This window comes from Bufo gargarizans, chromosome 1 (assembly GCF_014858855.1).
Source record: "Bufo gargarizans isolate SCDJY-AF-19 chromosome 1, ASM1485885v1, whole genome shotgun sequence".
NCBI lineage: Eukaryota > Metazoa > Chordata > Amphibia > Anura > Bufonidae > Bufo > Bufo gargarizans.
Genome location: NC_058080.1, coordinates 150447939 through 150462523, shown reverse-complemented (window position 1 = coordinate 150462523; position 14585 = coordinate 150447939). Strand labels below are relative to the sequence as shown.

General features: G+C 43.8%; 1 protein-coding gene across 1 annotated transcript in view; it reads right to left on the bottom strand.

Annotated features, from left to right (window-relative positions):
• Nucleotides 1–14585, bottom strand: part of ZDHHC2 (zinc finger DHHC-type palmitoyltransferase 2) — a 171907-nt gene that overhangs the window by 79948 nt on the left and 77374 nt on the right. The window contains exon 4 of the mRNA XM_044299557.1: nucleotides 963–1083. Within this exon, the coding sequence (XP_044155492.1) occupies nucleotides 963–1083 (121 nt within the window). The remainder of the gene's footprint in view (nucleotides 1–962; nucleotides 1084–14585) is intronic.

The window sequence follows — 14585 nt, the reverse complement described above, 5'->3', positions numbered from 1 at the left end:
TTCAGCTGAGCTAGCCCTACAACAAATTCTGCCTGGTTTAGGCTATTTCCACACTTGCGGCACAGTGATCCGGCCAAAACTGCCTGCCGGATACGGCAATCTGCATTCAAACGGACAGTATTTGTAGATGGATTCGGATCCGTCTTACAAATGCATTGCAAGAACGGATCCATCTCTCTCATCCGGAGAAACGGATCCGCTATATATTTTTTTCACATTTTTACCGAAGGATGGATCCGGCATTGCGGTATTTTTAATGCCGGAGCTGGCACTAATAAATTTCATGGTAAATTAATGCCGGATCGGGCATTCCGGCAACTGATCCGGAATTTTGGATGGAGATAATACCGCAGCATGCTGCGGTATTTCTTCCGTCCAAAACGCAGTTAAGTGACTGAACTGAAGACATCCTGATGCATCCTGAACAGATTTATCTCCATTCAGAATGCATGGGGATGAAACTGATCAGTTCTTTTCCGGTATTGAGCCCCTATGATGGAACTCAGTGCCGGAAAAGAAAAACGCTAATGTGAAAGTACCCTTACCGGTAAATATCCCCCCTTTAGAGAGGACCTGACATCTATCCTGACACGTCAGTTTTAGTAAATATTTGCTTTATCCATGACATAACAATTCTGAAGCATCTATTTTAATAAATGTTTTTTTTTTCTTTTATTATTCCTACTATAAATGTATTAATAAATTCACAACTGGGTGTTACCATTCCCCTTGTGGACCATGTCAGGCCATGTAAGGACACACCCTCGACTGGCAACCCCAGGTTTGCAATTCATTCATAAACTTTTAGTGGGAATTTATAGAGGAATGACACAACATAGCCACAACAAGTCATAAGAAAAGATGCCACATACATGTTAGGAGTAGTGTAATCAGTTCCAACAGAGAAATAAAGCAAAATGGGATTTAGATCAAAGAAGAGATAGTCTATCTGAATAACCTACCTCCTGACATAGTCCTGGTATAGACTGGAAGGTCCTTGGCTAGTCTTCTGAGGACATCTTGTTGGGATTCTCCTCTTGGTTCTCTCTCTATAAGCTCTTTATCAGCATAGGACAGATGAAACTAAAACACAAATTAATATTATATTCACTAACATCTTAGTATAATACTATAACCACTTATTGTACAGAATTCAGTCTGCATATTACTGACACATGTACAGTAACAGACATTTTCATCTGTGGGAAATAATCACATTTACTTGTCAGCAATCACTATACCATTGTATAAACTTTACAGAAACCTCCTAGACCTAAGGCGGCATTTAAATCTATTCTTCAGGATAGGTCATCAGTATCTGATCGGTGGTGGTTAGACACCCTGGACCCTCAACAATCAGATGTTTGAGAAGTAGTAGTAGCACTGCAGCCTTCTCTCTGCTTTTCCTAGGCCAGTGACGTCAAGTTCATCGGTCACATTGCCTAGGAGCAGCACAGCCCCATAGAAGAGAATGAGACTGAGCGCAATACCAAGCACAAATATCTGATCGGCGGGATTCCAGGGTGTCAGAGCCCCAACGATCAGATACTGATGACCAGAGGTCGAAATAACGCCTGTACAAGCGTCATTGACGCCTGTTCAGGCAATAGTACTCCCTGGAAAAAGTCTAAGGCATACCAATACGCCTTAGACTTTTCCCCCACAACGATGCTGCCTGTGCCTGAAATGACCAATAGCAAAGCTCCATACAGTAAGGGGCTTTGCTATTGGTTGGTTTGGATGGGCACCGGAGCAATACAGCGCCAAGCAGCAGAGGAAGCCGACAGGAGCTGAAAGGAGGAGGGGTCGGCTCCCGAAATTTCTACAGTAAGAGCGGGTGTGTTGGACATGGACCCAGGGAAACATGGTGGCGGAGGAGCTGAAGCGGACTCCTCAGAGGTGACAAACAGCCCCGGACATCAAGGTGACAATAGTGTGTAATGCAGTGTGTGATCAGCACACAGTGCACTACATACATAACACACTGCCTCACACACTGTATCATGTAGTGTAGTGTGTGTGATGCATGTAGTGTAGTGTGAAGTGAGTGCAGGCAGGCTATTATAGCCAAGTGATAAAGTACGGGGTTAAATCCACTATATTGGTTATAACTGCCTGATGTTATTTAGATTACTAATGGTTCCCCCGCATAAATATCCACCTCTTAGGCCACGTTCACACCAGCGCTATTTATTTCTGTTGATCTGCTCTGTTAGATGAGTGCTGGATCGATGTAAGGCTGGGTTTTTGTGATACGTTCAACGTACACAAAAACCGTATACATTAATGGACGCCTCAGACAGATGCCATAATGTGGCATCCGTCACTTGAGAGTTCCATTGTAAAAAATAAATTAAAAAATGTGCAGGATGGGAAAGTGTAGTGTACCATCCTGCAAAGTTCAGCAAAACAAACATGTAGGCCTGACAGGGAAGAAGCTGAGCAGACTCCGCCGACTATGACGAGATCCGTTCAGTTTCCGTTCAGGATCTGTCTTTTTACCAGACAAAAAAGTCCTGCATATAATGCTTTTTTGTGTACTCTTACGACAGAATCTGCAACGGGGCATCCAACGCAGATGTGAACAAGTGTAGGCCTACGTATTATGTATTTGAATTACCGCAACTTTCGTACTCCTCCTTGGGTAAAAATACTCCCCAAAAATGGTCAGAGGAGTATTTTTACTCTTCTGGAAAAAACATAGTGCAACCTCTGCTGATGACCTATCCTGAGGATTGTCATCAGTATCAAAATCTCACAAAACCCCTTTAAATGCTAGCAGATAATGAATAAGAAATTGCAATGTCTGCCCCAAAGTTCAGTAGCAGATAACAAGTTATCCTCAAATACATAAAGGTCACATATGCTAAAGAATCACTTATTTAGAATTTTAAAAGGGATACACATACATTTTTAATCTCATATTAACAACCTATATGTAACAATTCTATGTAGTACTTTAACACAAAAGGCAGATGGTGTTGTAAATCATTCCACTCTGCTGTTTTCTAGCATAGGGGACATTGGTGGTGGATCAAACAGCATCATGAAACTCAAGCTCTGAACATCTCACGTAGCACTGTTTAATCCATCATCCAAAAATGGAAGGCGTATAGTAGAACTGCAACCCTACCAAGACACGGTCATCCACCTAAACTGACAGCCCAGGCAAGGAGAGCAGCCAAGAGGCCCATTGTCACTCTGGAACAGCTACAGAGATCCACAGCTAACGTGGGAGAATCTGTCCACAGGACTATTTGCCGTGCACTCCACGAATCTTGCCTTTATGGAAGAGTGGCAAGAAGAAAGCCATTTTTGAAAGCAAGCCATAAGAAGTCCCTTTTGCAGTTTGCCACAAGCCATGTAGGGGACACAGCAAACATGTGGAAGAAGGTGCTCTGGTCAGATAAGACCAAAGTTTTTAAACGCTAAATTCTATGTGTAGCAGACAACTAACACTGCACATCACCCTGAACACACCACCCCCACCGTGAAACATGGTGGTGGCAGCATCATGCTGTGGAGTGCATTTCTACAGCAGGGACAGGGAAGCTGGTCAGAGTTGATGAGAAGATTAATGGAGCTAAATACAGGACAATCCTTGTAGCTAGCCAGTTAAGACCTGTCCTAGGTTGCTAGTATAGCTTATAAGTGTATACAGCTAAACCTGCTAATAACCTTAATACAGTTTATATGTTTATGTGTTAAAGACAAAAGAAAAGTTATTTACTGTGACATTATGTTTTGGATAATATGCTTTTAAGATTCATTTTGTAATGTAAGGTAAGCTCAGTGACACAGCAGAAACAACAGAAAGCATAGTGTTATTCTGTTGTAGCTGGGCAGAAGTCTAGACCAATCACAGCCAGCTTCTCACACAGCAAGAGTTTTCACCAATCACAGCAAGCCTCACACACAGCCTGTCTGGGAATTCCCCTAGCAGGAGCTGCTGGAATAATTATTCACCAGAGACAGGAGCTGAAGAGACATTCACTCCACTGAGAGCTGTGTTTTTATGGAAGCAGGAGAGACCAAGATAGGTATTTAAAACAGTTAAATAATGTTCCTATTGTTAGTATTGTGATTAGAACTGTATACGGAACCAGTTATATATGTGTTTACTTACAGTTCCACCAAATTGCAATTGCAAACTACAAATAGCATACAAATAGCAATCCATACAAATTGCATACAGATCAGTAGAACAATCGGTCAAACCTCAGTTGTCCTTGGTCAGATCTGAACCCAGTGCTTCAAGACACCAGTGCTACCAACTCTGCCATCATGCTGTCCAAAATCTCTAAAGGGGTAAGGCTACTTTCACATTAGCGTTTTTGCAACCGTCTGCATCTGCTATGGACGGATCCGGATGTATTATCTTTAACATTGCCAAGATGGATCCGTCATTAACTCCACTGAAAGTCAATGGAGGATGGATCCGTTTTCTATTGTGTCAGATTGTGTGCTCCGCATTCCCAGGACGAAAAGCAAACTACAACATGTTGCAGTTTGCTCTCCAGTATGGGAACGCAACAAAATGGAACGTAATGCATTTTGGAGCATTCCCTTCTGTTCAGTTTTGTCAACATTGACAATGAATGGGGACACAACTGAAGCATTTTTTCCGGTATTGAGCCCCTATGACTGAACTCAATACCGGAAAACTTACATGCTAGTGTGAAAGTAGCATTATCCCACAAAAAGTATTTGGATCCCTGCTGTCTATTCTTCTGGTCCACCTTCTCCTTCATTTAAGGGTGGACTATCATGCTCAGCAGCTTCTCTGATCCCTTCCAGAGCGGGAAGCAGGCCAGAATGTACTTCTACACAAATACACCAGGCTGGGGGCAATTTAAAGAAAAGTTGGACAACCCCCATTAATGTATCAGTTTATAGAAATTACCCGGTGGTTTAGTAACAAGGGAGAGCTCAGAACTCTATCAGGTCAGAAGTCCCAGAGACTGGAATCGTGCTGCTCTCCCCATCTGCCGGCCTCTCAGAGAAACCTCCTATTATACAGGTCAATACTAACAAGACATTATTAAATGCATTCCGCTTGTTCAATACACAGATCCATCAATCTTTACAGCTATTTGTGTAATGCAGTGTGGCACATGGGTGGCAATGTTTGTCTTCCTTCTGGCAGATACATACAGCAGAAAGTGAAGACTTGGAAGCTCAGTGGTTTCTGTTCCTGGCATCTGATTTCCATTTAGCAGGCAGAGTAAATATTTAATGCTGCAGGAGCATTGCTCGACTTCTATCTAATTCAATCGGAGGAAGTTACAGAAAATACCGATTCTCAGAGCACAACAGGCCACGTTCCTCCGATTATTTCTGGTGACTGGCTTATTAAATCCCCCAAATGCAGAGTGCAGTGGATAAAGAATCTAGACCAGGATGTAGACCTCATCTCACATATAACACATTATAGATTTGGCAGGGATTACTCTGAACTGGGCCTGGCCAGCACGTTAGAGGTGGCACTCTAACCATATCTTTCATAATTACTCTACTCTATAAAATAATAGGAATAGGGTCCAACTTTTTAACATATACTTCATCCTGATACTGCCATTCAGAAACAATCTTGGGGTCAGGGAGTGACAGTGGTGCCGTATATAAGTCATATTGTTAAAGGGAACCTGTCATCTGGATTTTGGGTATACAGCTGAGGACATGGGCTGCTAGTTGGCCACTAGCTCATCTGCAATATCCAGTCCCCATAGCTCTGTGTGCTTTTATTGTGTAAAAAAAACGATTTGATACATATGCAAATTAACCTGAGATGAGTCAGAGCTTGAAAATATGACTCTTCTGTGGTCACACAAGTAAGATATGACTCTTTTATGTTAATTTGCATATGTATCAAATCGTTTTTTTTACACAATAAAAGCACACAGAGCTATGGGGACTGGGTATTGCGGATGTGCTAGTGGCCATCTAACAGCCCATGTCCTCAGCTATATACCCAAAATCCAGGTGACAGGTTCCCTTTCAGCCCTATCATTATAATTAACTTATAAGTAAATAGTGATTACCCCATATAATAATATAAGAGTATACCACGGCTGGCAGCTTCAGACAAGCAAGTTGTCTGTGGGAAACATGGGAAGACCTCATTACATTAGAATGATTTGTAATGCTGGGTGCCCCTGCTCAACATGGGCTATAATGAATTGTACTGACCGCATTCAATTCATTACAGCAAATTCGGGCAGGAAGACACAGCATTATAAATCGGTGCAATGCCATGAGGTCCCATTACAGGAGCCGAGTTCAGTACAGGAAATTATGCTCCTATATGAAGTGTGTTTTACTCGTCTGAAACTGGCCTTAGACCAGTATTTCGGATACCATGCTAAAACTAAAGTTGCGTAAAGCTCAACAAATTTATTAAAGGGGTTATCCAACTCTGGATAGGTCATCAGCATCTGACTGGTGGGGGGGGGGGGGGTCCATCACCTGGGACTCACGCTGATCAGCTGTTTGTGAGCTCCATGGCTTTCTTGCAGCTTACCCTAGGCAGTGACGTCATGACCATCGGGCACACGTCCTAGATGCAACTCAGCCTCATTGACTTCAATGGCAGAAATGCTGTGGGTTGCCTGCGTATAATTACCCCCCCCCCATTGCAAGAGGTGACATCCACGGCACAAATATGTAACGTAAATTGACATTCTGAGGTTTTTAAATCTGCACCACACATCACATTATGGGTGGATTTTGCTGGGGAAATTTCCCATAGGGGATGGATGAGATATGTTAAAATCTTATCCTCTTTGCTTATACTGTAGACTCTTCGGATTTTCTTCAAGCAATTCTGCTGCGTGCCGGAAATTGTAAGGTACAAGAAATTTCCAAAAGGTTGGTCAATCATTTACTAAAAGGTGGATGTTAATGTTCAGGATATAAATAAACATTAGTACTTTTTAATTAGGCTTTCTTCAGAACAGAGAATGTCTTGGAGAAATAGATAATCAGTAGAGCGGGCGCAGCTTGTTATTTAGGAGTGAAACAGCTGAGCAATCCCTTCTTGCTACATCAAAGCGAAGAGATATTAAATAAACTGCCTCTGGAAAGAGCTTACACAGAGCGCGCAAACAGAGGACGCATTTATACAAACAATCCCAGATTCGGTATCATTTCTTCATCAGAGAAGCCAAATTATGTAAGACTGAGCCAAGCCAACAATGGAACATCAGACCAAAAATATTACAAATAAATTATTTTTAGAAACTACAAAAGGATTAAAGACATAGAAAGGAATCTATCCTCGAGTCTGTCTTGTTCTAATGTGTGCCAAATGTATCAAATGTCACATGTTTGATAAATTTGGCACATCTTTAAACATACATTTTTTAATGTAAAAAAAGCTGATTCATTTCAGAACTTTCTCCACCTTTAAAGGGGTTGTCTCACTTCAGCAAGTGGCATTTATCATGTAGAGAAAGTTAATACAAGACACTTACTAACGTATTGTGCTTATCCATATTGCCTCCTTTGCTTGCTGGATTTATTTTTCCATCACATTATACACTGCTTGTTTCCATGGTTACGACCACCCTGTAATCCATCAGTGGTGGTCGTGCTTGTACACTATAGGAACAAGTGCCGGTCTCTCTGTTGTATTAACTTCTCTACATGATAAATTCTACTTGTTGAAGTGAGACAACCCCATTAATGTCATCTATGATCGGTACAATTCAATTGAAAAAACAAACTGAACTCTTTTAGGGAGGAAAAATAAAGAACTAAAATAATGTGGTTGCAAAAATATGCACACCCTCAAACTAATACTTTGTCGAAGTACACTTTGAATTAATGACCGCATTTAGTCTTTTTGGTTAGGAGTCTATCAGCATGGTACATCTTGAGTTGGTACTCTTCCTTGCAAAAACTTCAAATCTGTCAGATTGTGAGGGTATCTCTCTCCTGTGTACAGCCCTCTTTAGGTCAACCCACCAATTTTTAATTGGATTCAGGTCTGGGCTTTGGCTGGGCCATTAAAAAACTTTGATCTTCTGGAGAAGCCTTCTTTTGTTGATGTGGAGGTATGCTTTGGGTCGCTGTCCTGCTGAAAGGTGGAATTCTTCATCATCTTTAGCTTTAGCAAAGGTGATATTTGGAACTGTTCATAATTCCATCACATAAAAGCCCCAGTTCCAGCTGCAAAAAAAACATCCCCAAAGCAGATTGCTGCCTCCATCAATGCTTCACTGTGGGTATGGTTTTCTTTGGGTGATGTGCTGCGTTGGCTTTGCATCAAACATACATTTTGGAATCATAGTCAAAAAGTTCAACCTTGGTCTCATCAGACCATAACATATTTTCCCACATGCTTTCGGCAGATTTGATGTAGGTTTTGGCAAAACACAGCCAGGCTTGGCTGTTTTTCTTTGTAAGAACAGGCATCCGTCTTGTCACCCTACCCCACAGCCCAGACAGACAAGAATAAAGGAGATTGTTGTCACATGCAGTACTCAACCAGTGCTTGCCAGAACATCCTGCAGCTTTAATGTTGCTGTAGGCATCTTGGCAGCCTCCCAGACCAATTTTCTTCTTGTCTTTTCATCAATTTTTGAGACATCCAGTTCTTGGAAACGTCACTCTTGCAAATTTTTATCCACTGCTCGATGACTGTCTTCACTGTGTTCCATGATATATCTAATGCCGTGGACTTTTTTTTGTATCTTTCCCTTGACTGATACCTTTAAACAATGAGATCACTTTAATGTGTTGTAAGCTGTTTATGGGCCATGGCTTTTCCTGTAAAATGCAGGCCAAGTTCACACTTCAGTCAGTTATTTCCATCAGTCATTGTGAGCCAAAAGCAGCAGTGAAGCCTACTCAGAGATAGAGCTTATGCACACGGCCGTTGCGCAGCCGTTGTGCAATTTGCAGTCCCCTATGCACGAGCAACGTCCGTACAGCGGCCGGGAAGGATCGAGACCCATTCAACTTGAATGGGTCCGTGATCCGTCCGCACCGCAAAAAAATAGAACATGTTCTATCTTTTTTTGCAGTGCGGAGGCATGGAAAGAAGGCGTGCTTCCATTCCGTACTGCTCCTCCGTGATTGCGGACCCATTTAAGGGAACGGGTCCGCATTTGTGAGGAGGGGTGCACGCGGCCGGTGCCCCGTGTATTGCGGACCTGCCGTATGCAGGCCGCAATACGGCCATAGGCGCACAACGGTCGTGTGCATGAGGCCATAAGGTATAATGGAAAGATCTGCACCTGTTCTGTGTTTTTGACCTGCACCTGGTTCACAATCACTGATCAAATAACTAAAGTGTGGACTCAGCCTAAGAAAATGTCAGGAAGATCCTTCTAGAACAGCTGAACTTTATATGGGGTTAATCAAAATCACTTTAACTGATGGCAGCTGTGTACTGACTACTATTTAGTTTAAATGTGATTGGAAAAAGTTCCATAATAATTTGTCTCGGTCGGATTTTACACATGGCAAAAACCTGACATTTTAACACCTAGTTAACATAGCTAAACAAGTCTGCTTTCCTAAAGTGGCGTGAACGGTGTAGAAATCACAAAAAGATGCAAATTTTGCAGGCGGCTATATACACCAGAAAACTGAATTACAAGGTTTCAGAAATTCGCCCCTATTAACCACTTCAGCCCCGCTAGCTGAAACCCCCTTCATGACCAGAGCACTTTTACACTTCGGCACTACACTCCTTTCACCGTTTATCGCTCGGTCATGCAACTTACCACCCAAATGAATTTTACCTCCTTTTCTTCTCACTAATAGAGCTTTCATTTGGTGGTATTTTATTGCTGCTGACATTTTTTTTTTTTTTGTTATTTATCAAAATGTAACGATTTTTTTGCAAAAAAATGACATTTTTCACTTTCAGCTAGGGCTGAAACGATTACTCGATTTAATCGAGTAATTCGACACAAAATAATCCTCGATGCAAATTTTTTGCATCGAGGATTCGTTTGTGTCATGTGACCATGGAGCGGGAGTGAGGCGCTTGCTATTGCTCACCGCTCCGTGGTCACCCGCCGGCCCGCAACGCGCTGTACTGGATCCTGACACATAGTCAGGTCATAGTGCACGTAAGCGCGCACTATGACCCGACGCTGTGTGCTGAGTGGCTGGCAGCGGAGGAGGCGGGGCGCGAGTGGCGGTACAGATCAGAACTGCTGGCTGCTGGTTATCGGCGGAAGGCTGGTAAGTGGCTGCATGTGTGGAGGGGCACTGTGTGATTAGTGCTCGCCATGTGTGTCCCAGCACGGAGAACCCCTATGATAACACATTTACCACCCAGTGGTGGAGCATGGACTTCTAGTTAGAGCTGTGTCACCTGTGCCGGAATGGCCAGAGGATGATAGGGGTAGTAGTGCCCACTGGCCTCGTTTAGAGGGGCTGATGATTGGCAGCATAGGGTGTTAGAGCACCCCCTGTCGTTAGTGGCTGGTTCAGCGTGGTTTGGGTTTTGCTTCCTTTTAGTTTCTGATGTGGGTATATCCCTGCACTGTGACATCACCGAGGGCACTATCCCTGCACTGTGACATCACCGAGGACACTATCCCTGCACTGTGACATCACCGAGGACACTATCCCTGCACTGTGACATCACCGAGGGCACTATCCCTGCACTGTGACATCACCGAGGGCACTATCCCTGCACTGTGACATCACCGAGGGCACTATCCCTGCACTGTGACATCACCGAGGGCACTATCCCTGCACTGTGACATCACCGAGGACACTATCCCTGCACTGTGACATCACCGAGGACACTATCCCTGCACTGTGACATCACCGAGGACACTATCCCTGCACTGTGACATCACCGAGGACACTATCCCTGCACTGTGACATCACCGAGGACACTATCCCTGCACTGTGACATCACCGAGGACACTATCCCTGCACTGTGACATCACCGAGGACACTATCCCTGCACTGTGACATCACCGAGGACACTATCCCTGCACTGTGACATCACCGAGGACACTATCCCTGCACTGTGACATCACCGAGGACACTATCCCTGCACTGTGACATCACCGAGGACACTATCCCTGCACTGTGACATCACCGAGGACACTATCCCTGCACTGTGACATCACCGAGGACACTATCCCTGCACTGTGACATCACCGAGGACACTATCCCTGCACTGTGACATCACCGAGGACACTATCCCTGCACTGTGACATCACCGAGGACACTATCCCTGCACTGTGACATCACCGAGGACACTATCCCTGCACTGTGACATCACCGAGGACACTATCCCTGCACTGTGACATCACCGAGGACACTATCCCTGCACTGTGACATCACCGAGGACACTATCCCTGCACTGTGACATCACCGAGGACACTATCCCTGCACTGTGACATCACCGAGGGCACTATCCCTGCACTGTGACATCACCGAGGGCACTATCCCTGCACTGTGACATCACCGAGGGCACTATCCCTGCACTGTGACATCACCGAGGACACTATCCCTGCACTGTGACATCACCGAGGACACTATCCCTGCACTGTGACATCACCGAGGGCACTATCCCTGCACTGTGACATCACCGAGCGCACTATCCCTGCACTGTGACATCACCGAACGCACTATCCCTGCACTGTGACATCACCGAGCGCACTATCCCTGCACTGTGACATCACCGAGCGCACTATCCCTGCACTGTGACATCACCGAGCGCACTATCCCTGCACTGTGACATCACCGAGCGCACTATCCCTGCACTGTGACATCACCGAACACACTATCCCTGCACTGTGACATCACTGTGTGCACTATCCCTGCACTGTGACATCACCGAGCGCACTATCCCTGCACTGTGACATCACCGAGCGCACTATCCCTGCACTGTTACATCACCGAGCGCACTATCCCTGCACTGTGACATCACCGAACACACTATCCCTGCACTGTGACATCACTGTGTGCACTATCCCTGCACTGTGACATCACCGAGCGCACTATCCCTGCACTGTGATATCACCGAACACACTATCCCTGCACTGTGACATCACTGTGTGCACTATCCCTGCACTGTGACATCACCGAACACACTCTCCCTGCACTGTGACATCACTGTGTGCACTATCCCTGCTGAGCTGATGGCACAAGGGGAGAGAGCTGATGGCACTGGGGGAGAACGAAGGGCGTTGGGGACTGATGGCAGGGGGTCTGGTGAGTTTTTATAAAGGAAAACAGTCAATTCATTTTTTCTTATTAGAATACTCGATTAATCGTAAAAAATAATCGATAGAATACTCGATTTCTAAAATAATCGTTTACTGTAGCCATACTTTCAGCTGTAAAATTTTGCAAAAAAACACAACATCCATATATAAATTTTTCGCCAAATTTATTGTTCTACATGTCTTTGATAAAAAAAAATGTTTGGGCAAAAAAAAAAATGGTTTGGGTAAAAGTTATAGCGTTTACACACTATGGTACAAAAATGTGAATTTCCGCTTTTTGAAACAGCTGATTTTCTGAGCACCTGTCATGATTCCTGAGGTTCTACAATGCCCAAACAGTAGAAAAACCCCACAAATGACCCTATTTCAGAAAGTAGACACCCTAAGGTATTCGCTGATGGGCATAGTGAGTTCATAGAACTTTTTATTTTTTGTCACAAGTTAGCGGAAAATGATGATGATTTTTATTTTTTATTTTTTCTTACAAAGTCTCATATTCCACTAACTTGCGACAAAAAATAAAAAATTCTAGGAACTCACCATGCTCCTCACAGAATACCTTGGGGTGTCTTCTTTTCAAAATGGGGTCACTTGTGGCGTAGTTATACTGCCCTGGCAATTTAGGGGCCCAAATGTGTGAGAAGAACATCAAAATGTGTAAAAAATGACCGGTGAAATCCGAAAGGTGCACTTTGGAATATGTGCCCCTTTGCCCACCTTGGCATCAAAAAAGTGTCACACATCTGGTATCGCCGTACTCAGGAGAAGTTGGGGAATGTGTTTTGGGGTGTCATTTTACATATAACCATGCTGGGTGAGAGAAATATCTTGGCAAAAGACAACTTTTCCCATTTTTTTATACAAAGTTGGCATTTGACCAAGATATTTTTCTCACCCAGCATGGGTATATGTAAAATGACACCCCAAAACACATTCCCCAACTTCTCCTGAGTACGGCGATACCAGATGTGTCACACTTTTTTGCTGCCAAGGTGGGCAAAGGGGCACATATTCCAAAGTGCACCTTTCGGATTTTGCAGGCCATTTTTTACACATTTTGATTGCAAGGTACTTCTCACACATTTGGGCCCCTAAATTGCCAGGGCAGTATAACTACGCCACAAGTGACCCCATTTTGGAAAGAAGACACCCCAAGGTATTCCGTGAGGGGCACTGCGAGTTCCTCGAATTTTTTTTTTTTGTCACAAGTTAGCGGAAAATGATGATTTTTTTTTTCTCTTTTTTCCTTACAAAGTCTCATATTCCACTAACTTGCGACAAAAAATAAAAAATTCTAGGAACTCGCCATGCCCCTCACGGAATACCTTGGGGTGTCTTCTTTCCAAAATGGGGTCACTTGTAGCGTAGTTATACTGCCCTGGCAATTTAGGGGCCCATATGTGTGAGAAGTACTTTGCAATCAAAATGTGTAAAAAATGGCCTGCGAAATCCGAAAGGTGCACTTTGGAATATGTGCCCCTTTGCCCATCTTGGCAGCAAAAAAGTGTCACACATGTGGTATCGCCGTACTCAGGAGAAGTTGGGGAATGTGTTTTGGGGTGTCATTTTACATATACCCATGCTGGGTGAGAGAAATATCCTGGCAAAAGACAACTTTTCCAATTTTTTTATACAAAGTTGGCATTTGATCAAGATGTTTATCTCACCCAGCATGGGTATATGTAAAATGACACCCCAAAACACATTCCCCAACTTCTCCTGAGTACGGCGATACCAGATGTGTGACACTTTTTTGCAGCCTAGATGCGCAAAGGTGCCCAAATTCCTTTTAGGAGGGCATTTTTAGACATTTGGATCCCAGACTTCTTCTCACGCTTTAGGGCCCCTAAAAAGCCAGGGCAGTATAAATACCCCACATGTGACCCCACTTTGGAAAGAAGACACCCCAAGGTATCCAATGAGGGGCCTGGCAAGTTCATAGAAATTTTTTTTTTTTCGCATAAGTTAGCGGAAATTGATTTTTTTTTTGTTTTTTCTCACAAAGTCTCACTTTCCGCTAACTTAGGACAAAAATTTAAATCTTTTATGGACTCAATATGCCCCTCAGCAAATACCTTGGGGTGTCTTCTTTCCAAAATGGGGTCAGTTGTGGGGTGTTTGTACTGCCCTGGCATTTGAGGGTCTCCGCAATCATTACATGTATGGCCAGCATTAGGAGTTTCTGCTATTCTCCTTATATTGAGCATACAGGTAATGAGATTTTTTTTTTCCGTTCAGCCTCTGGGCTGAAAGAAAAAAATGAACGGCACAGATTTCTTCATTCGCATCGATCAATGTGGATGAAAAAATCTCTGCCAAAAAAAAAAAATGGAGGGGAAAGGCGTCTGCCAGGACATAGGAGCTCCGCCCTACATCCAT